Here is a 24244-nt window from a genome sequence, read left to right on the forward strand (position 1 = left end):
CTACATGGAGCTCCGTGCATACATTTACCAAGCACTACAACCTGCCTTTATACTCCAGATCCCGAGCAGGCTTTGCTTCGGCAGTCCTGCAGGGCATTTTAGCTACACCATCCCTCTCTTAGTTCCATCCACCCCCAGCTTGGCTATGGTATTCAACCCATATGTTATGACTGCAGTTGCATTCTTGAAGGACATAGTACAGTTTTGTACCTACCATAAATGTAGATGTCCGATAGATATGCAACTGCAGTCGGATTTTCCCTCCCTCCTACCCCTCTGCAACTTTCTTTATGGGTCCCTACCCCTATTCCTATTAGCTGGGGGTATCTCCTATGGTGTATCTGTTTATTACTGTTGTGCATGTTTGGAATTTTTTATCCATTCACCAAATTTAGCCTTCCTGGGAGGGCATCTGGGGCAAGAAACACTGAAGAAGATGGCCTCGGCCGATGCCTTTATACTCCAGCCGTTGTGACGTCGGAGAGGAGGCGACACCAGCTGACGCCGGACCCAGACTTTGGAATTCGGCCGACCGAGGGCTGCCTGAGACAGGACAACCCATATGGTTATGACTGCAGTTGCATATCCATCGGACATCTACATTTATGGTAGGTACAAAACTGTACTTTTCAGGTATGATTATTGTAGAATTGCTGTCTGTAAGTTTTTTGTCTTTGCTGTGGCTAGTTTAGCATTAATTTCAGCTGAACCTCTCTATTTTACGTTTAGCTGAAGTATTTATGTAGGTTCTTGATTGGATTTTTCCCAATTCACTGGGGATCTTGTATGTTGCACAAAGCTTGAAATAGTTTGTATAATTGTCAAGGGTAAGAGTGTGTCCATGTAACAGAAATTGAAGTTTGTCATGTGGTTTTGGCTTAAATTTAGTGTAGGTTTTGAATGTGAACTATTTTATGAGCCATCCTGCATGAGTAAAACACCTTCTAGCAAATCCACAACCAAATGCTTTGTCTGTTCAGCTGTTTTTAACTGGTTACAGTGAAAAAAAATAGCTATTAGAAGCTAATTTGTCAATTTTACTGGTCCAGAAAGACCTACTTCTACTTTTCTTGCTTGTTTCCCTGTAACGCTGGTTGAATTAAAATATTTGTAACATTTCTTTCATTAGGCATCAGAAAATAATTCTTTAGCAAGACTTGTAGAAAACTATTGCATATGAAAAATCTGAATGCACAAAGCCTTCTTCACAGTACATCAGAACTTAGTCTAGTTGCTATGGCTAGATTCCATTTTATTCATTTGGGTTTTGGACTTCAACCTTATCCAAGATTGATGTCCATATGTATTGCTGTGCCTAGTATTCCAGTTTTTTCATAGTGTTGGCTCATATGATATCTTTACAGATACTTTTATTTTGTTCATCATGTATGCAGTAGTGGAGTACTTTTCTTGTTTAGTCATCTAAACTTGCTTGTAAACTGAACTTGTATCTGGTTACTGTAGATTGTAGAAATGGAATACTAAGCCTCCATACAGCATTCTTTTTGTACCATTCAATAAATACAACTGCATTTGTAAACCAAAAGGTAGCATTCATCCCCTTTTGTCTGTGCAACTTCTGAGACTTAACCTTTGACCTTCGACCCTTCTTGTGTTTTCCTCCTGCTTCCCTTCAGTTGATTCGCTGGGAGAGGATTACCCTGGAAGTGGAATTAAATGTGTGTATATGTGTATGTCTGTACTTTCTAAAACTCCATCTCACTAACCTGCCTAGGGTGGCTCCGCTTTGGCTTTGCATGTTTTACTTTGCCTTTCCCAAAATGGAGAATCCCAGACAGAAGACACTTGTAAAAGACATTTATATTCTGTAATTATTTGTGTATATGAGAAAATATTTTTTGTAAATGATGCATGATGGCTGTGCTGCCTGTTTAGTTAGGGTGCTCTAAGATGGATGCATTCTTTGACCATTAAAACTAATGGAGTTTAAATCCACACTAAAATCCTGGTGGTTTGAAAAACTTTTTATTACGGTTTGTATGGTTTTAATGTAGAACAACACTTTTTCCCCAAAAGATGGTTTCAGTTAGAAGCTAATAGTGGGTATTTGTTTTCAAAACTGGTATACTAGTAAGATGGCATGGTTCCTGATTTGGTTACAAATATTTTGTTATTTTTCACTAGGTTTTCAGTCAGATATCTAACTGAATGCAGTAACTGTTTTTTCCTTTATGAAGTCTAACTTATTTATGGCTAACCAAAATAAATTGCTAAACTGCTGTTCCCCAAAAGATGGTTTCAGTTAGAAGCTAATAGTGGGTATTTGTTTTCAAAACTGGTATACTAGTAAGATGGCATGGTTCCTGATTTGGTTACAAATATTTTATGTTATTTTTCACTAGGTTTTCAGTCAGATATCTAACTGAATGCGGTAACTGTTTTTTCCTTTATGAAGTCTAACTTATTTATGGCTAACCAAAATAAATTGCTAAACTGCTGTTTTTGTTTATTTTTAAAAAATCCAATTGTATAAAGTCAGCAGAAAATACAAAATATGCTGGGTATACTTTCCTCATGGCATCTTTAAAATGGCGTAGTGAGTCAGTCTGTCTGTGATTTCCTGTGATCACTAGTAGTGCCGCTTTGAGCGTAGGTGCTGGCAGTGCTATTGCTTTTAGGTACTTTATATTTTGTTGCATTGAGGATGTGTGTTTCTGAAATGAGAGCTATCTTGTGCAAATCTAATCGGTTGCATGTTGGATTAAAAAATTACTTTTAAGGTAAGTGGGCTAAGCAGTTTGGTGCACTCTTTTATCAATTTACAAGTCCCTAGCTTTATTTCTGTGCTTATATCAGCTGCTGTTTCTGCTGTGCTGGTCCTTGTAATGTATCCTTAATGTCACCTCTTGTTTCTCTGTAAAGACCTATGGCAGTTTTCACACTGAACAGTTTGGTGTTTTGGTAAATGAGCACCTCATAAGATAAAACACCTCTTCAGTAAGATATGTGGTAGTAAGTCCAGTGTTTTTCAGCATTTCCAAAACAAGCCATAGTCGCTTTAAGTTAATATTATGCACAGTATGCTTTAGTTTCAGCTCATCGACTTAGTCATAGTTGTTTTACTAAAGTCACTTTAATGCTTGTTTTTTTTTTTTTCGGCATGGAAGGAAATTTGGATCACATCATTGCTGACCTTCAGTTGTAAGAGGGAGGCCCTCAGTCAATAGCTGTCTTTTCCATGGGATGCGATGATACTAGAGTCAGCATGATGCTGTCATGGTAGAAACTGCGAGTGAGTAACTATCATAACAAAAACTATCAAGTACATATAGTTTGTATTAACAAAAGTGCAAGACCATGTGTATGCCTTCTCTGTCGTCATTGCATACATAATGTAGGAGAGGAAAGCCACAACTTGATGGCCTAGATGAATGAGCCCTTCCCCTCCTCACAGGATCCATTTATGTCCATCTAGCCAGCAGCATTACCAAGAACACCAAGGTATAGCATAATGCCCATTAATATTGGGGAGGGTGTACTATCATACCCATTGCTTTAGGACTGCCGTGTTCATGAGGAAGCAGCCCTTCAGTGTTTAGTTATCAGTAAGCAAAGTATTTGTGATGGGGAGATGCCTTGACTGTGAGCTATGACAAGTATCTGTAAAGCAGACATGAAAGTCAGTCTTATATTTTCATGCACTTTTCCTCTTTAAACATTAGGACACTTGTTTCTTAAGGGTGAAATAGTTAACTGAAAAGGCAACTCTTTATTTATTTTGTTTGTTTAATGAGTATTACTTGTTGTTTTTGGGAGGAGACTTGAAAGACTGCACCTGAAGTTACCCATGAAAAGCAAGCAAAGTCAGTCAGTGAGATACAATTTATTTTTACTTATTTGACATTTCTTGACCAGATTAGTCTGTCTAGGCAGATGCCCCCTTTCAGTGGAGACCTAAAGAGAAAAGCTACAAAAGGTAAATAAAAATATAAAATGTCTCAATATAGTAAGTATAACGGTAATAAAATAGTGTTTGACAGTAATCACATTCAGTTTCATCCTGTACATAGTCACAGTAACAGTATTAACATGCAGCATGGCAGTAATCACATACAGTTTCATCCTATACATAGTCACAGTAACAGTAATATATAGTATAACAGTAATCACATACAGTTACATTATATATATAGTTACAGTAACAGTAATATACAGTATAACAGTAATCACACACATTTGTATATTATACATGGTCACAGTAATAACATACAGTATAACAATAATCACACACAGCTACATTCTATACATAGTCACAGTAACAGTAATAACATACAGTACAACAGTAATCACATACATTTGCATGCTATATATAGTCAAAGTAACAGTACTAACATACAGTATAACAGTAATCACATACAGTTTTATCCTGTACATAGTCAGAGTGACAGTAGTAACATGCAGTGTAACTGTAATCACATACACTTACATGATATACATAGAGTACCAGTAATAACATACAATATAACAGTAATCACATACAGTTGTATTGTATACAGTCACGGTAACAGTAATAACATACGGTATGACAGTAATCACACACTGTTACATCCTATAGATAGTCACAGTAACAGTAATAACATACAGTATAATAGTAATCACATACAGTTTTATCCTATACATAGTCACAGTGACAGTAATAACATGCAGTGTAACTGTAATCACATACACTTACATGATATACATAGAGTACCAGTAATAACATACAATATAACAGTAATCACATACCATGACTGTATACAATACAACTGTAACAGTAATAACATACAGTATAACAATAATCACATACAGTTTCATCCTGTACATAATCACAGTAACTAATAACATACAGTATGACAGTAATCCCTTATAGTTTCATCCTGTACATAGTCACAGTAACTAATAACATACAGTATGACAGTAATCACATACACTTGCATCATATACATAGTCAGAGTAACAGTAATAACCTACAGTATAACAGTGATCACATACATTTGTATCCTATACATAGTCACTATAACAGTAATAACATGCAGTATAACAGTAATCACACAAAGTTACATCCTGTACATAGTCACAGTAACTAATAACATACAGTATGACAGTGATCACATGCAATTGTATCCTATACATAGTCACTATAACAGTAATAACATGCAGTATAACAGTAATCACACAAAGTTACATCCTGTACATAGTCACAGTAACTAATAACATACAGTATGACAGTAATCACATACACTTACATCATATACATGGTCAGAGTAACAGTAATAACCTACAGTATAACAGTGATCACATGCAGTTGTATCCTATACATAGTCACAGTGACAGTAATAACGTACAGTAAAACAGTGATCACATGCAGTTTCATCCTGTACATAGTCACAGTAACTAATAACATACAGTATGACAGTAATCACATACACTTGCATCATATACATAGAGTAACAGTAGTAACCTACAGTATAACAGTGATCACATACATTTGTATCCTATACATAGTCACTATAACAGTAATAACATGCAGTATAACAGTAATCACACAAAGTTACATCCTGTACATAGTCACAGTAACTAATAACATACAGTATGACAGTGATCACATGCAGTTGTATCCTATACATAGTCACAGTAACAGTAATAACCTACAGTATAACAGTAATCACACAAAGTTACATCCTGTACATAGTCACAGTAACTAATAACATACAGTATGACAGTAATCACATACACTTACATCATATACATGGTCAGAGTAACAGTAATAACCTACAGTATAACAGTGATCACATGCATTTGTATCCTATGCATAGTCACTATAACAGTAATAACATACAGTATAACAGTAGTCACATACAGTTTCATCCTGTACATAGTCAGAGTAACAGTAATAACCTACAGTATAACAGTGATCACATGCAGTTGTATCCTATACATAGTCACTATAACAGTAATAACATGCAGTGTAACAGTAATCACATACAGTTTCATCCTGTACATAGTCACAGTAACTAATAACGTACAGTATGACAGTAATCACATACACTTACATCATATACATGGTCAGAGTAACAGTAATAACCTACAGTATAACAGTGATCACATACAGTTTCCTCCTGTACATAGTCACAGTAACTAATAACATACAGTATGACAGTAATCACATACACTTACATCATATACATAGTCAATGGGTCTGTACTAGTCATAAGTGGTTGCATTATTCAAAGGCTCAGAACTGTAAAAATTCTGCATTAAGACTTATGGTTTTCTTATCTGATTTTACTTTAAGTTCATAGGGTCATATGTTCATAGGAGGTTACTAGGCTGTTGACTCTATGGCCTTTATACGCCTAGCCATGTTATACCCTTGTTCCCTTATTGACCAAGTTGTGTGGTCTCTATTGGCAGTGTGAGTCTATGATCACCACCAACTGCCCTTATCTAAGATGGACATAGGTGACAACCCCAGGGTATATTCATATTCTCCCATCCAGTTGTCTCAGTTATACTTAAATAGGGTCATTGAGGAGCTCTGTTTTGTGTGAATTGGCAGTTTGTTCCACAGGCATGGCAGTATCTGGGAGATGTAGCTGTCTCTCTAACATGTCCTTTTAATGTCGCAGGCTAGGTTAAGATCCCTAGAGTGAATGAATCTTGTCCCATTTGACTTGAGGATGTACAGCATTTCCATTAGGGCAGGGTCTGAGACTCCTCTGTAGGCCAGGCACAAATTCCCTGTCAGCAGCCTATAATCTACAGAGTACAATGACAGGGCCTTTAGTCTGTCCATGTAGGTCATGTGTTGAAGGCCCTGAATTTTCTTGCTGAGAAACTTCTGAGGTCTCTCCAGCTGCTGTAGGTGTCTGATGAGGTACATACAAAAGGGAGCATTGTACTCCGTTAGTGGTCTGATGAGGGATGAGTACAGGGGAGTTATAATATCCTTAGCTCTGAGTGCGATGCCTTTACTTATGAGATGTGCTACGTAGAAGGCCTTCCTTACCACTGTTGATGCATGGTGATCAAAGTTAAGGTTGCTATCAACCTGTGTTCCCAAATGTCTCACCACAGGGTTTGATCTAAGGCAGGTACTGTTAATGTTGTAATTTGCAGGGACTATCCCTTTGCTGAAAGAGATGATGCATTTTTTGTGTTATTTTAAATCTGTGGCTTTAGCACCAGTCATTGTTCTGTGTGAGCCCTTTTCCTAGTATGTCATCATCACTGGGGGACTCCGTGATTGCACCCAGTTTGCAGTCATCGGCAAACTTGGTAAGCCACAGGCCATCTATTTTCACCTGGACTTGTGTGAAATAGATTCCAAACAGTAGGGGGCCCAGCGCAGAGTATTGTGGTACACCACAGATAACTAGTCTGCTGGTAGAGTGGAATCCCCAACTTTGACTGTATGCGTTCTGTTGGTGATCCAGTTGGCTACCCATCTAGTGACATATGGGTTAATTCCCAGCTGGGTGAGCTTCTCAATGATACCCAAGTGGGGAACTGTGTCAAAAGTCTTGGCTAAATCAGGATAGGCTGGATAGGCTGTACGTACTGTTTTGCTTTTGTCCAGGGCTTTAGTGACATTCTCAAAGAAGTCCACCAGATTTAATAAGCATGATCTACTCTTTACAAAGCCAAATTGGATTGGGTCAAGAGTTTGAAGTTCATCTATGTCTTTTTTCATAGGTCCATGATGATTCTCTCTATGCCCTTGCAGATATGGTTGGTTAGGCTTATGGGTCTGTAGTTCCCAGGGTCAGTTGATGGACCCCCTTTGTGCAAGGGAGTTACTGTTGCTGTTTTCCACTTTGCTGTGGCAAAGATAGTATTTAGACTGTGGTTGAAAAGAGTGCCAAGTACCATGGACATTTGAGAAGAAAGTGGATTTAAATCCTGTCCTCTGTGTGAAAAATAATGTTTTTAAGATCTGTGAGGAAACAGATTTTCATAATGGAGTAATGTGTGATACATATGATTATTTTGATGCTTTGTAGGTAATCCCACTTTTTCAGAGTTCATTAATGTGTACTCTGATGCTCAGCTTATGTTTTATTTTGGGTTTGTGTCAAAAGCCTACAGAAACAGAGTTCCTGGAGCATTGAGGGCTCATGGTTAACTGTATTAAATCATTTGTAAGGCTGAAGTTCAGTTTTAGAGCTGCTGTTTGGTCTTTACTTCGTCTTTGACTTTACTTTCTAATGTTGTGTCCGTCTTATGTCAGTCTTTCCTGTCCTTTTTCTCTTTCTCTCCACCCTCTTCCTTTGTCTCCCCTCCCTCACTTAGATCTCAAAGATATACAGAACAATAAAAATAGATACTTACTAGCCACAGAGAATCAACGACCTGGCAATTTCTCCACAGCGTCCTTTGGCTCTCTGACAGCATCCTCATCCTCAAACTCCCTTAGCCAGATGGGCTTGCCTTCTGCGACCAGCATACAGGAGAGAATTATGTCAACCCCTGGTGGTGAGGAGGCCATAGAAAGATTAAAGGTATGTAATTTCTTTGGTGCTTTGTAGGCATATTTGGAATATTTTGCATGTTTTTTTGTGGTAAATGAGCTGCAGAACTCAAGTGAAACAGTCTCTCTTTATTAGACTTTTTCATTTTGTTTGTAGTAGATGAATTTCAGAATGTAAGGGAGAATTCTCTTTGTTCATTTATTAGCTGGGAAGGTAGGCTTGGAACCAAGGGACTTTGGGTAAACATGACTTTAGCCTAAGGCACTAGAATGAAAATACCATGCAAAATAACATTTAAATGCAAATCTGGTTCTCACATTCAGCTGTTTTGTTGCATTATTCTAATGTGTATGTTTGTATGCATTAATAACTGTAGCATGATTTCTCCCATATTTAGTTTCTTTTCTAAGAGAATAGTGTTAACAGACTATATTTTACCATATTAAAGTAAAACATTATTTTATTTTTGTAAATATAACAAACCTTCCGAGTACTACCACTGGATAGTATATATGATCGTATCTGATATTTGCAGTCTCCTTGGTGACTTTTTCCATAGGGTTGCCACCTTTTTTCAGCAGTTTAAAATTGGAGCAGCGGGGAGTAGTGGGTGTAGTCATATACTGAGGGGGTGGTCAAGCATATGACATAACCATGAGAGTGCTGAAGATGTTACATTTATGGGTGTGACAGTGTGAAGTTCTGTAGTAACAATATACTAAAATCTGTCTCACAGACCAATTAAAATATGCAGCTAAAACAGTAGAAATTAAGCCTTACTGGTAAAGCAGTTATGCACACATAACACACACTTTATGTAGCTGTGACAATGTAAAGTTATCGGGGAAAAGAGATACTACACATAAAATTAAACAGATAATATGTTTATTGGAGTAGAAACAAAAGACTATTCTTAATTAACACTTCACATACTGAGCACGCTTCCTCTTACCTTCTTCCTGCCTGTCCCAAATCTTCCTTACCAGATTATCTTCTGCTTTTCTACACATGTGCCCAAACCACCGTAATCTGTTCTCTCTGATCTTTTCTGTAATTGGAGCTACTTTGGCTTCTGCTCTTATGTCCTCATTTCTTCGTCTGTCCCACAGTGTAAATCCTATCACCTTTCTCAGGCACTTCATTTCCATCACTTCTAGCTTCTTCAACTGTTCTGCCTTTACTGCCCAGGTTTCTGTACCATACAGTAGTACTGGTCGCACCACTGTCTTGTACACCTTACTTTTCAGCTTCTTTGGCATTCTTCTGTCATAGACTACACCTGATAATCTATGCCAGTTGGCTGCAGCCCCTCTGATTGTAGATTTGACCTCTTCATTCAGACTACCCTTCTCCTCAACTACTCCTCCCAGATACTTGAAGCTGTTTACCTGTTCTTCTGTCTTTCCTTCTATCTTTATTTTCAGCTTCTTCTGATTTCCCCAATTTGCTGCCATTACCACCGTCTTATCTGTGCTTAGATGTTTTTCGTTTTTCCCTGTTGCAGTCATCACATTTGGGTTATCTGCCTGCAGGTAGCCCTCAGCCGGCCTGAATACCAGAGTCTTTGGATTCCTGTGTCAGATGTTGTCTCCTCTTCCTTGATGTCAGGGGTATAAAACATGCAGCCGATGCCATTACATCAGTCTTTCTTGCCGTGTGGTGCCTGAATCAGTAGTAGTTCACAAGTGCCGGTCGGCCGACTCCTGCAATTTTCATTTTTGAGTTTCAGATTTGAAGTCTTCAAAAAAGATAAGTACCCCGTTGGGGATCCTGTTTCTTGCTCCAACCGATGTCAGTAAAAGTTGACAATCATCTTACCTGTGGAAAGCAAATAACTCATAGAGATTTTCATTCGTACTGCATCCCCTGTTTAGGCCCAGACCACGACGTTCCTCGCTGTCGGTTTTGTGCCTTGCTCAACCCCTGAACTATTCGTCATCGGGCTATCTTTGCAGCAAGTTATTTTTTGTACTCGGTCTCAGTACTCCGAAATGGCTTCGTTAAGCCATCCGATTACTGATCTTCCGAAAAAACAAGGATAAAGACAGATCGCATAGGTCCAAAACTGCCGATGACGCTTCCTTTAAGCTAGTCGCCAGTCTGCCGGTACGCAGTGAGGTGCTTTCATAGCCCCTGATATCCGCTACTTCAGATAAGCAGGCCTCTACTGAGACCCATTTGGAGTCCGGTATGCCGTGAGATGCTTCTTCGACTATGGAACCTGCAGATGTCTCTACCTTGGATGGGTCCGGAGCCACTGTGCAGGCACCAGCTTCTGAGGGTGTATTCAGGCCGGGGTCTATATTAGATCACCTAGCGCTTAAAAACGCGAATGGTGATTAATCGACCCTATGTAACCGAAAGCTTACATTTTCAAACTGTCAGAACAGTGATTTTTTTCCTAGGGAAAAAAATTGCTGTTCCAACAACAACCAAAAGAAAAAACATACTTTAAACATTACATTAAGTGGGGGGCCTTGCCCCCCACACACACACCCTACTTAAATATACCAACTCCGAGACCGCACTACAGTGCCGAAAACGGCAAAGTAACGAAGCGGCCAAGCAAATTCTTTCCCCAAGGGATTCAGTTGGGCATGTGGACATTCATATTTGTATTACAAGTGGCACAGCATTGCATGTTTTACTTGTATACAAGTATGGTAGAAGGTCAAGCATTTCTCTACAAGTAGCAATGCAGGTTATTTAGTGAATTAAGCGTCAACATGGCAGTGTTGTGCCCCTTAATTACATTGTATGTGATATCATCGGTACATAAAGTCACTTCAGAATTTAAAAGTATAGAGTAGTTAACATATATATATAACTAAGAAGTAGATCCCAAAGATAAATGTGGAGGGAATCATTTTAACTATTACAAAGCATTTAAAAAGCTAAAATGGTTAATGATATAGTGGCACACTAGATCCCACAGTGTGTGTGGGCAGAATTTTCACTTACTTGAATTTCTTTTGATTGAGACAATATAAAAGTGTCTGTAAACCTGAAAGTACACATTATCAACATGTTTTCACTGGGAAATGAAACAGTCGGCCATCATGGTGAAATTTGCCCTTTTCCCCAGTGTAATGCAATCCCAGAGTTGGTATATTTAGTTAGGAGGTTATGGATGGGTTTACCATAGTGCAGTGTATGCTTAGGTTTATTGTTGGCAACATGTTTAGTTTCCCAGTGAAAAATTTTGGTATTGTGTGTACTTTTGGTTTACGGACACTTTGGTGGTGTTGTCTTGATCAAAAGAAATTCGAGTAAGTGAAAATTTGAATGTCGAGTTGCAAAATGGTGAGACGGAAATGATGAAAGTTTACATTCACAAACGACCAGATTGTCGTAAGTTTTCACTGAGAAAGGAGTCAGTCAGCCATTGTGGTGAACTTTGCCCTTTCCTCCACTGTAGTGCGATCCCAGAGTTGGTATATTTAGCTGGGGGGGAGGGGGGCAAAACCCTCCACTTGGGTGGGTTTTATTTGCTTTTAAGTTTTCTTGGCTGATTGTTTACTTACCGAGAAAATTTACGAATCTCCGGACGTTCATGAATGTAAACTTCTGTCGCTTCCACCTCGCAGTTTTGTAACTCGACATTATGGTAATTCGTTATTTTGACACACACACACACACACACACACACACACACACACACACACACACACACACACATACATATACACACATTAACACACTTACCTTTTCCAATTAATTCTCGCAAATCATCCCATGATAGCCAATATGAAATATTTCTCAAGCCAATGCATCACATTTACTTTTGAAGATATGTTAAATAACTAAATAAAAGTAAAAAAAAAATCCAACTTTTTAAAAATTGCAGAATTGAAATTCTAATTGCAGTTACTAGTAAACAGCAAAACAGGGCAACCAAAGTCTTTAGTTGACTGCAGTCTGTCTGGCTTCCAACTCTTTTTATCCCCTCCACTGGTTAATGGGGTAGCTAGTTGGCTGCCTGGCTTTCGTCTGGGCTTGCTCAGGTGCCTGGTTGGCTGGCTGGCTTCCATCTAGGCTTCCTAACTTTTTTGTCTTGCTTAGCTTCCTTCTGGATGGGCCGGTGTGGTAGGTGACTGAAGTTAAAAAAAGAGAGTAAAAAAAAAAGATCTTTTTCAGCAGATCTTCTCCTCCCCATGACTGTAAAAGCACTGGTGCAGTGGTAGTGTCAGCTCTCAGCAAGTGGTTCTCCAGTTCGATTCTCAACTAGGGTGCCTTCTGTGTGGAGTCTGCATGTCCTCCATATGCTTGTGTGGTTTTGCTCGCGGCGCTCTGGTTTCCTCCCACGTTACAAAGACATGTGTCTGCAGCGTTTCCACCCGGGCCTCTGCTGAAAGTTGGCTTCATTCCAGGTCGGACTTTCCCAGTAAACAAATGATCTGAAGTAGGGAGTTCATTTGTCAGCAACCTGTGGGTCTTGAATCAGATATCGGATCCGAGCCGGCAACTTGTTTCAAGCTAATGGATCCGAGCTCCTAGCTCCTCCCCTCACCCATAATCCCCTGCTAACCCTCCATGACCTCAGATCTAGTTTGCCGCGCTTGTGGATAGCTGGATTCCTGTGAGCTCGTCTAGTAATTGGCAATTAAGTTTAAATTTTCTGTCAACTTTCTTCTTTTTTCACAAAAATATAAAGTGTGTAAGTGTTAGGTTCCCTGTAGAGTAAAAATATTTTTTTTTAAGTAGTTTTTTTCCCTCCCTTCGCTGGTTGTTGGAGAGTGTGTGTTGTGTGTGTGTTTTGGGGCCTGTGTGTGTGTGTAACATTACTTTTTTCTTTAAGTATGGCTGAGGCCCCAAAAGCCATTTTTTCTAAATGTACCGAGTGTGGCCATAAGCTCTCCCCAGCTGATGGCCACACTCGGTGCGTTCGGTGCCTTGGGGTTGAACACCTCACCTCAGGCTGTACCATTTGTGCAGCGTTCAACCCCAGGGCACTGAAAGAGTGGAGGTCGAAGCTGGTCTTGGCGGGACTTTTACCCCCGGACTCAGCTCCGGCCTCCGCTGCTCCCGTGGCTCCACCACAGGCTGTGGTTGCTGCCATTCCTGCCCCCCTTCCTCCGGCCGGGACTCAAACTCCCGCTAAAGCGACGGAGGACAGGGAGGCCAGGAGGGAAAAACGGAGGGAGAAGCACCACAAGCGGCGGGCCGAGACCTTCGTTTCGGCCCCGCCAGCTAAGCGGGCTTCTCCCTCCACTGCTTCTAGGTCTCCTCCTCGGCTTCGATCCCCTTGTTTCTCCCCAGGGCCCGAGGAGGAGGCCCGATCTCCATCGAGGTCATCGAGGCAGCATTCCAGGCCTGCCTCGGTGACCTCTTCGAGATCGACCTTCAGTATGTCCGATGCAGACTTGGACCGGATGATGCGAAGGTTCATCCAGGCCCAGCTGCAGATGGGAGTGCTCTTGCCTCCCCCCCCCATTCGGGGGGGAGCTCGACACCTTTTTTCCATCCTATTGCTCCTTCTCCGACCCGCTGTCTGGGTTCGGAGCGTTCGGAGCCGAGCAGCGTTGGAGCCAGGGGTGGGTCGGCGCCGACAGTACTTGGCACTTTGGATCCGACCCTGACCTCGAGCCTGTCGGATCCGACCTCTCTGAGCCATGGCCCGAGCTTCGGATCCGAGGGATTCAGTGTGCCTTCGGCTCCGTCCAGGTCGGAGCGCACTGGTCCTTCGGATCCGATGGTCTCGGCGCCGGTTCCGATCCCTTCATCGGATCCGAGTGGGAGCCGACTCTTGGAGCCCAGAGAGAGTGGTTCCCCCTTGGCTTTTGATGTTGTGGAGAGGGCTCTGTTGAGAGCATTCGGACCCCCGGTCCTTGTCTCGGCTCCTCCCTGCAATCCCTCTCTGCTGGGCCAGGCTTCCATCACCCGGCCAAAGGGACAGCCTGCTTCAATGTCCCAGATGGTTCCATTGGAACAGGATGTTGCTGGCGAGGCCTCCCCGAGGAAGTGCCCCGCAAGCATAAGTGCAAGAGGAGGCACGTGGACTCCCCCGAGTCCTTAACTGAGGACACGGACTTGGAGGAAGGGGAAGGCTCCCCAAGATCACCTGTGAGGATGTCTCCTTTGGAGACATCATGGAGATGCTGAGGATCAGAGGTGGGTGGTCTGCCCCCAAGTCTTCCTCCGATGAGTCCGTGTTTCTGGAGGCATTCGAAGCAGGCCCGTCTACCTCTTGGGTGTCCCCTCCGGCCGACCCCTTGGTGGACCTCCTTACCACCAGGGCGTGGAAGGATCCGGACACCGTGGAGCCAATACCAAAACGCCCGGACAGAATACTAAGCCCCCCCTCAGACCGATCGCACTGGAGCAAGGGCCCCCCCCCGTAGATGCCATGTTGACGGCAGCAGCCACGAAGAGGGAACTAGCTCAGGAGATCCCCTCAGTCCATCCACCGAGCAAGCGCTCGATGGACCGCTTAGGGAAGCGAGTTTTTAGTTCAGCGACCTTCTCGGTAAGGTCTCTAAACTATATGGCACATGTCATCAGGATGCAGCGGGATCTTATCAAAGAATACGCTGCCTCCCCTCCTGAGTCCATGTCGGCGGAGGACAAGCAATTGTACTCCACCCGAATGGCCACTCTGAGATCAATTTCAAATACCTCTATGCGGCTATTGTCCCACGCCACCGAGGGAGCCGCTAGGGCTAGCAGAGCAGGCCTAGTCATGAGACGTCAGGCCTGGCTCCATCATTGTGACTTTGCGGAGCCTTTTTAAGCGTCTTTTGCGAACGCCCCTTTCGATGGTTCTGCCCTGTTTGGCAAAATGGTTCGCGAGACACTTGTCCAGAGCGAGAAAGACGGGAAGACGTCTGCCGTCGGAGTCCGCTTCTCTGCTCCCCAGCGGTCCTTTTCGAAGAACCAAAAGGGTCAGAAGAAGATGTGGTTCCGGAAATCGCAACATTCCCAACCCGCTCCGGACAACCAGTCCTTCCGTGACAGAGGAGGACAGGGAGGACGCCGCCCCAGGGGCAGAGGGGCTCCGAGAAACTTTGGGTCCAGAGAACCTTTCTCTGAATGGCCCACGCAGCAGCCCTGAAGGGTTGCCCGGCTGCTCCTCTCTGGAGGCAGTCGGGGGGGGGGGCTTCTCGGAGCACCTAGCGGCATGGGAGTCCATCACGACAGACCGCTGGGTGCTTCGCATTATATCCAGAGGGTACAGAATACCATTACTCCATGTCCCCAAATTCAAGAACCTCCCCGATGTACCACCCGATCAGAGGGAGGCCGCAGCCACAGAAATTCAGCAGCTGCTAAGAAAAAGAGCCATCCAGCCCGTCCCCCAAGACCAGCTCGGATTAGGGTTCTACTCCAGGTTCTTTTTGGTGCCAAAAAAGACTGGGGACTTGAGACCGATTCTAGTCCTTTCCCGCTTGAACCTGTACGTAACCAAGGAAAAATTCCGAATGGTCACTCTTCAATCTATTCTCCCCCTTCTAAGGGAGAACAATTGGATGTGCTCTATAGACCTCAAGGATGCATACCACCACATTCTAATGGACAGACGATCCAGGAGGTTCCTCCGCTTCCGGCTGGGAGCCAGTCACTACCAGTTCAGGGTCCTTTGGCCTCACCACAGCCCCTAGGGTGTTCACCAAGGTATTAGCAGTGATTGCGGCCCACCTGAGACTCCAGGGAATACAGGTCTTTCCGTACCTGGACGACTGGCTCCTGACCGCCCCAACAAGGCATCTACTTTGCTCAGCCAGAGATTTCTTTCTCCGCCTAGCCCCACAGTTAGGCATCATCATCAATGCCGACAAATCCCTTCTGGCCCCGACACAAGTCATAGAATTCATAGGAGCCAGAATAGACACCAGAGAGCTACGAGCATTTCTAACGTCCGAGAGAATTTGGAATTTGCAACTCCATGTGCGGGCTATCCTCCAATCAGAGACCCCACCAGCGGAATTGGTCCTGAGGGCACTAAGCTCCATGGCGGCAGCGATTACGCTCCTTCCATGCGCCCGTTTGAACATGCGGGTACTGCAATGGACTCTTCTAGTGCAATGGTCCTTTCTGTCCCTTCCTCTTCACCACCCCATTGCTATCAGCAAGGCTTGCAGGAGGGCTCTATTATGGTGGCTCCAAGCTTCGGACCTCCATACGGGACGTCCCTTCTGCACCTCTCCCCCTCTCGCCATGGTGACCACGGACGCCTCCCGCCTCAGGTGGGGGGGGGGGCATTATTCAGGCAGGACGATCCAGGGCACGTGGAACGACACAGAGACCTCCCTGCATATCAACGTTCTGGAGATGAGAGTGGCGCTGTATGCGTTGCAAGCACTTCAGAATCTCCTCCCCATAGGAACGATTGCAATTCAGTCGGACAACATGTCGGTTGTCTGGTACATCAACAAACAGGGGGGAACCAGATCTTACCCTCTATGCCGCAAAGCCATGAGAGTGTGGGAATGGGCGATCTCCACCAACCGCTTTCTGATTGCAACGCACATTCCGGGATGAACCAACATCCTAGCGGACAAACTCAGTCGCACCCTTCTTACCCCATACGAGTGGTCTCTCAATCCACTAGTAGCGAAGCAGATATTCGCAATATGGGGGCAACCCTGCTGCGATCTTTTTGTGTCTCCCTCAAACACCAAATGCGGCAATTTCTTCGCTCTGATTCCCCCTCCAGGGGAAACTCCAAGAGACGCTCTGGTGCATGCTTGGCCACCCAGTCTACTTTATGCCTATCCTCCTCTACCCCTGATGCTGTAACTCTTACAGAAAGCCTTGCGGTTGGGGAGCAGGATGATCCTCATTGCCCCATTATGGCCTCAGCAAATTTGGTTCCCTTACCTGTGGTCTCACCTAGTGAATCCTCCTTGGATTCTGGATCTCAGTCTGGATCTAATCTCCCATCCATCGGACTTACCGACCCCAAACCTGGACAATCTGAAACTGACAGCTTGGTTGCTCCAGTTCCACTCCTAGTTAGGACTCCCGGTATCTCTTCACCAGTCAAAGCCATCCTTGTGGCAGCGCACAAGCCCTCCACCAGGAAAGTGTACCGCAGTAAATGGAAACGTTTCTCCATCTGGGCGGAGCATCATGATCTAGATACCTTTATGGCTCCTCTTCCATCCATATTAGACTTCCTAACCGAACTTTTTCAGGAAGGCGCTAGTTGTTCAACCGTCAAAGTGCAATTGGCAGCCATCTCACATTACCATGTGGGACATGATACAGGGCCTTTGATGTCGGCCAAGTTGTGTAAAACCTTTCTCAAGGGCACCTTCTTGCTTAGACCCTTATAAAAGAAGCCGTACCACCGTAGGATCTTTCACTAGTTCTTCAAGCCTTGATTGCTCCACCTTTTGAAACCGCTGCTTCAGTAGATCTCAAATTCTTGTCCTGGAAAACAGCATTCCTTGTAGCCATCACTTCTGCGAAAAGAGTTTCGGAGCTTCAAGCTCTTTCTGTGAAGCCTCCTTATTTGATCTTTCACCCAGACAGAGTGTACCTCGGGATCAATCCCTCTTTTCTTCCCAAAATAGCATCAGAAACCAATATAAATCAATCCATAAATTTACCGTTTTTCTTCCCTAAATATCAGAATAAAGGAGAGTACAAGCTGCACTCATTAGATGTTCATAGGCAGCTATGCTTTTATACTCGTAGAACAGCTGGTCATAGACAATCCGACCAGCTGTTCATTTCCTTTGCCAAATTTAATTTGGGGAAAGCAATATCAAAAGTATCTCTATCACGCTGGATTTCTCAATGTATCCTATTGGCGTACCAAGCCTCTGGGAGACCCGCACCTGAAGGAGTTCACGCACATTCCACTCGTTCCATCTCTACTTCTGCGGCCTTCAAGTCTAGAGTCCCATTGGATGATATTTGTTCAGCAGCCACTTGGGCTTCATCTCATACCTTTATTAACCACTACAAACTGGACGTGATTTCTAGAGGGAGAGCATCCTTTGGCTCTGCGGTGCTTCGTAATGTCCTTCCATGATGGCCACCCAAGGTTCAGGTAGCTGGGGACTCTGATCCGATATCGGATCCAAGACCCACAGGTTGCAGACAAATGAAGCTACCTACTCAGATGGAACGTTATGGTGAGTACATAACTTCTTATTAAATTAAATAAATAAAATGATGGGAAACCACTCTACAGCCATGGGCTTAGCATGCTATCTCCACAACTTGCTGTCAATCACTACATAATTTGAAAAACTCAGATCTTAAGTATGGGTTGGTGACACAACTGAATTGCTGAAAAAATCCAGAAGTAAGTGCTGCTTTTATGATGATTCACTATTTTTATTTCCCACTGCTTCATGCTGCAGGAAGTGGGATTATAAGATCCAGTAAGTGAGTGCCCTAATGAGAGGGACTGCTGGCAAAAACCTCAAAAGATGTGCTGGCAGTGAACTAGTGATCCTATAGTGTGTAGGAGTGTGAGTTAGTGTCATGTGACTTACTGGCACCAAGTACACAGACATCAATCAAAATAGGGAGTTCAACCCCAGTAATCACCAATTGGAGCAAAAAGTAATAGATGTCAGACTGAGAATACATGTTATGGTGCCTTGATTGGATATATGAACCATTTGTTGCCTTGTTCCTGTGTCACGTTGATTGTAGGAAAAGAAGAGGATAGTGTTCTTATCTTGTTAGCAAACAACCAATAATGAAGGGGTCTATATTAGCATGTCGACAGGGCTGCTCATCGAACGCCCTTAGGTCGACACATATAAAACAAAATGCCAAAATCCAGAATGGCCACAATAGCAATTTTTTTTTCCTAGGGAAAAAAATCGCTGGGCCATTGTTGGGAATTTGACATTTCCTGTAATGTAGTGTGATCTCAGAGTTGGTATATTTACGTAGGGGTGTACAGCCCCCTACATTAGGGAGTGACTTTATTTTGTCTGTCAGTTTGGCTTGTTTGCTGTTGGACCAGTGATATTTTTTTCCCCTGGGGGAAAAAATCAGTATTGTGGCCGTTCAAGATTTTGGCATTTCATTTTATGTGCGTCAATGTGAGGGCATTCGATGAACAGCCCTGTTGACATGCTAATATTAGACCCTAAAGAAGACAATATTTCATTTTTTATAGGTGATGGTTCAAAAGGCTAGACTGAGTGCAAAAAGAGAAGAAAAAAAATGAAAGTAAATTCACTTTGAGTAGATTGCTGGTCATTTGCTATGGACTTGTGTTAATCTTTTTAATTAATGGAACCTTTTGATTTGGTTGAGTAATTTTTGTCTGCTTTGTTGCATTTCATGATTTTGGGAGACAGAAAAAGAAGTTGTGTACTCACCATAATGTTCTAAGTGAGTTGTTCATCTCGCCTTCATTCTTACTGATGGGTTAGCATCCCAAGCACCATTTTTCTCAGGTGGCTCACGGGAGTATATTCTTCAGGACAGTGGAACCAAAGGAGGCCTTGTCCCTGGAGGCCCTATCTACTTTGTAATGAGTGATAAAAGTATGAGGCCTCGACCAGGTGGCTGCTGCACAAATGTCTATTGGTAGTTTGGCAGTAAAGACTAAAGAAGTGGAGACATCTCTAGTTGAGTGGGCCTTTACTTTGTCTTGTAATGGTGTTTTCAATGAGCTATAAGTAAAGGAAATACAGTCTGATAACCATTTTGACAGTGTGGTTTTTACAATGGGAGTACCTTTCCTGGAGTATGAGAAGGAAACAGAGCTGGTCTGTTTTTCTAAAATCCTTGGTCCTGTTTAGATAGAATCGGAGCTGTCTGTGAACATCAAGCTTGTGCAGCATATATTCTGTCTTATTGCCATACTTAGGGAAGAAAACCGGCAACTCTGTAGATTGATTGAGATTTGTTTCAGAACACACTTTTAGTAAAAAAAAAAAGAGCGGCTTGTCCGAAGAGACACTATCATTGTCAAATATTTATGGGGATTTAATGGAGAAGACCTGCAGCTCTGAAACCCTCAGAGCAGAAGTAATGCCTACTAGAAAAATGGTTTTCCATGTAAGGTACTTCAGTTCACATGAAATGGCTGGTTCAAATGGAGGTAGGATGATTCATGAAAGGACACAATTTAGATTCCATGGGGTAAGAGGAGCTCTAATAGGAGGATGTAAATGAATAGTGCCTTTGAGAAATGCCTTGGATAGTCTGACACATGATAGTAGATCCCACATCACCAAGGTGAAAATTCGAGATTGTGGCCAATTGAACTCTTATAGTTCAGGTGGCTGACCCCTCAGTGAAGAGCTTAGTCAAAAATTGCAATATAGAAGATATTGGAACCAGGTAAGGATCAATATTTTGTAGTGCCCATATTGAGAAACGTTTCCATTTGCCGAGATATAATTTTCTAGTAGATGATTTATGAGAGTTTGTCAGAATATGCTGAGCTGCAGCTGAAAGATTCTGAAGCCTGGCTATGTTGGGAATTGGAGCAGCCAAGCTGTCAATTTGAAGGGCTGAAGAGATGGATGAAGAGCCGCCAATGAGTGAATCAGGAGGTCTGGAACTGGGTCCAGGATCCAAGGTTCTTCCATTAGATGAGGCTGAAGAAAGGGGAACCAAATCTGATTAAGCCAGTAGGGGGCTATAAGAATTAAGGTCCTTCCCAGAGCACTGGTTTTCTGTAAAACTTTGGTTATCAGGGGGAATGGAGGAAAAGCCTAAAGGAGAATTGGGGGCCAATCATGTACAAGTGCATCCCTTGGGGCATCCCCTGGTGGGGGAATTAGGGCAGAGTAGCTGCTGCATTTCCTGTTTGTGGATGTGGCAAAGCGATCACAGCAAGGCTGGCCCCATTTCCGGAATATCCTTTCCGCTACTTCTGTCTTCAGAGACCACTCATGAGGCAGTAGAATTGCCCTGCTTAGCTTGTCTGCAATCACATTGGACTTCCCTGGGATGTGCATTGCTATCAGAAAGTGCTGGGTGGAGTTTGCCCACTGCCATACTCTCAAGGCTTCTTGTTACAGGGGATAAGATCTGGTTCCTTCTTCTTTATGTACCAGGCTACTGACATGTCTGTCTGGATTGCAATAGTCCCCAGAGGAAGAGCGTCTTGAAAGGACTACAATGCTAGAAGTACCGCTCTCACCTCTAGGATATTGATATGTAGATGAGCCTCATGTTCTTTCCATGTGCCTTGGGCTGTTTTTCCCTGACACCCCCCATCCTATCAGGGAGGTGTCTGTGGTCACTATGGCAATAGGAGTGGTTAGAACAAAGGGACGGCCTATCATTACATGATGAGATGTCAGCCACCACCAAAGGTCCTTCTTGCATGAGTTCATGATTATAATCTGATGTGACATTGGAAGTTCTTGAAAGGACCACTGCATGAAAAGGAGCCATTGCAGTATCCGCATATGCATCTGACCTAGTGGAATTGCAATGATTGCTGCTGCTATTGTACACAGCAGTTTAAGAACCATGGAAGCTGAAGCTTTTTCTTTTGAAAGAAGGGTTAGAACCTGTTGGCGAAGAACACTAACCCTTTCTGGCAGACGTTTTAAGGTCATGGAAGTGGTGTACAGATCTGCTCCTATAAAGACGGTATGTTGCGATGGCAATAAGGGAGACTTTTCTAAATTTATGGTAATCCCCAACTGACAGCATAGATTCATAGTCGTGTCCCTTGCTTGAATGAGTTGATGCCTGATGGTGGTGGTCAGGAGCCAGTCGTCTAGGTATGGAAACACCTGGAATCCTAAACGTCTCAGGTGAGCCGTGACTACTGCCATACATTTGGTGAACACTCTGGGGGCTGTAGTGAGACCAAAGGGCAGAGCTCAAAACTGGTAATAACTATCTCCCAGCCAAAAGTGCAGGTGATCCCTGGATAGTCTGTCCATTTTTATGTGGCAGTATGCATCCTGGAGATCTATCAAGCACATCCAATTGTCTTTCCCTAGAAAGGGAAGTGTCGACTGTAGCGTGACTTTCCAGAACTGTCTTTTTCACCGACTTGTTCAGTCTGCGGAGATCCAAAATGGGCCTCCAATCCCGTTTTCTTTGGTACTAAAAAGAACCTTGAGTATGTTCCGAATCCTGTCTGGTCTGCTGGGACTGGTTGGATGACTCTTTTTCGTAACAACCTTTGAATTTCTATGGATGCTTGTTCCCTGTGACTGGTTGGAACGTCTGGGATTTTTCTTATTGAGGGAGATGAGGTGGAAAAGGCAATAGACTAACCTCTGGATATGATACTTTGTACCCAGCTGTCTTTTGTTATTTTGTGCCAGACTTCTGGGTACAAAGATAAGCGTCCCCCGACTGCCTCCAGAGATGGACAGGTGGTCCTCCTTTCAGGAGCACTAATAGGGCTTTCCAAAGAACTGTTCTGTGTCGCCCTGATTCTGTGGCCCCCTTCTTCCACGTGGATGGCATCTTCCGTTATTGCCCCCCTCCTCTGCTTCTGGAGGGGGGTTCACCATGTGTGTCCTGAAAGGCTCCTTGGGTTTTACGGAACCACATCTTTCCTCCCTTCTGACCTTTGGGGTAAGGTCTGGTAGGTGTGGAAAAATAAATGCCGATGGCACACAGAGTCTTTCCCTCTTGCTCACACCTGATAAGCCTTTCTTTCATGTTGGGTCCAAAAAGGTGATGAGCCATCGAAAGGGGTGTTGATGAAGGATGATTTAAAGGGCTTTGCAAAAGAACATAAGCACATCCAGGAATGTCTCCTAAGAGCAATTCCTGTACTCGCTGCCCTGCTCGTTCCATCAGCTGAGCTGCGTAGGAAACCAGTCTCATGGATGAGTTCACGAAGGAATTAAGGGTGGGGAGATGAGAGGATACCTTGTCCGAGACCCCAACAGCTACTGAATACTGTAGAGTATCTCCTAACTCTTTCAGGAGATCTCTTTTCAGTCTAGTAAAACGCGTAAGATAATTCAGTGGCCTAAGAGCAAAAGTCGCTGAAGTAAACATGCGTTTTCCTTATCTGTCCATGATCCTAGAATCGTTATTCGGTGGATGGACTAATGTGAAAGTTTCGGATAACTCCTTTTAGTGGCCACCGCCACCATCATGGCATCAGTGGGAACTCCTTTAGTAAGAAATGCTTTGTACTGGGATGAGGTGATAAACTTATTAGGCCTCCTAGAGACAGGTTCCACAGTGTCTGGAGACTCCCACACCTTTTGACAAACCAGGTCCATAACTTTATCAAAAGGTGGAGATACCCAAGTGGCGGAGGGCTGAGATCCGAAAGCCTTCAGGTAGACTGACCCATCATCAGTAGGGTTGATGGGCTGCCAGCCACCCCTCTGTTTAAGGATCTCCAAGCTATCTGTGAAAGAGATATCCTCAGAGGGTGACTATGGGGGACCCATCTGACTCATTTAAGTCAGTGTTTGAAGTGAAATATTCCTGAAGGGCATCCTCTTGCATAGCCTCTATCTAGGTACCTCCTCAGTGAGGTCTCAGAAGAACAAGGTTCACCTGATGGGGCATCCTGTGGGTCTGGGTCTCTACACTTTTGTGGAATCTGAGATGCTGAGGTAGGCACTGGTGCTGTGGGGCGAGGAGCTGCTGGTCCTGATGATGTGGATGTCCGTGAGAACAATACTGTCCCCATGGCATCAAAGCCCCCCCCCAGTCCCGGCTTGAAGAAACCCCTGGATCCGAAGAAACAGGGGATTCTCTTGGCACCAAGATGGTGGACTCCAAACCAGAGGTAAAAGTCAAACTCACGCATGCCGAGGCCCCGAGAGGCAAAGTCAGAACCAAAAGACCAGTTCGACTATCCTCTGCAGACCCGACTGGTGAGTGTTGGCCCCTAGACTCCTCTGTCGGCA

General features: G+C 43.6%; 1 protein-coding gene across 1 annotated transcript in view; it reads left to right on the forward strand.

The window, feature by feature from the left end:
• KIF1B (kinesin family member 1B) overlaps nucleotides 1-24244 on the forward strand; it is a gene marked incomplete in the record, with an annotated part of 2363676 nt that overhangs the window by 616515 nt on the left and 1722917 nt on the right. The window contains 2 exon segments of the mRNA XM_044063146.1: nucleotides 1638-1679; nucleotides 8293-8501. Coding sequence (XP_043919081.1) covers nucleotides 1638-1679; nucleotides 8293-8501 — 251 coding nt within the window.

This window comes from Protopterus annectens, chromosome 2.part1 (genome assembly GCF_019279795.1).
Source record: "Protopterus annectens isolate FY-2018-M chromosome 2.part1, PAN1.0, whole genome shotgun sequence".
NCBI lineage: Eukaryota > Metazoa > Chordata > Ceratodontiformes > Protopteridae > Protopterus > Protopterus annectens.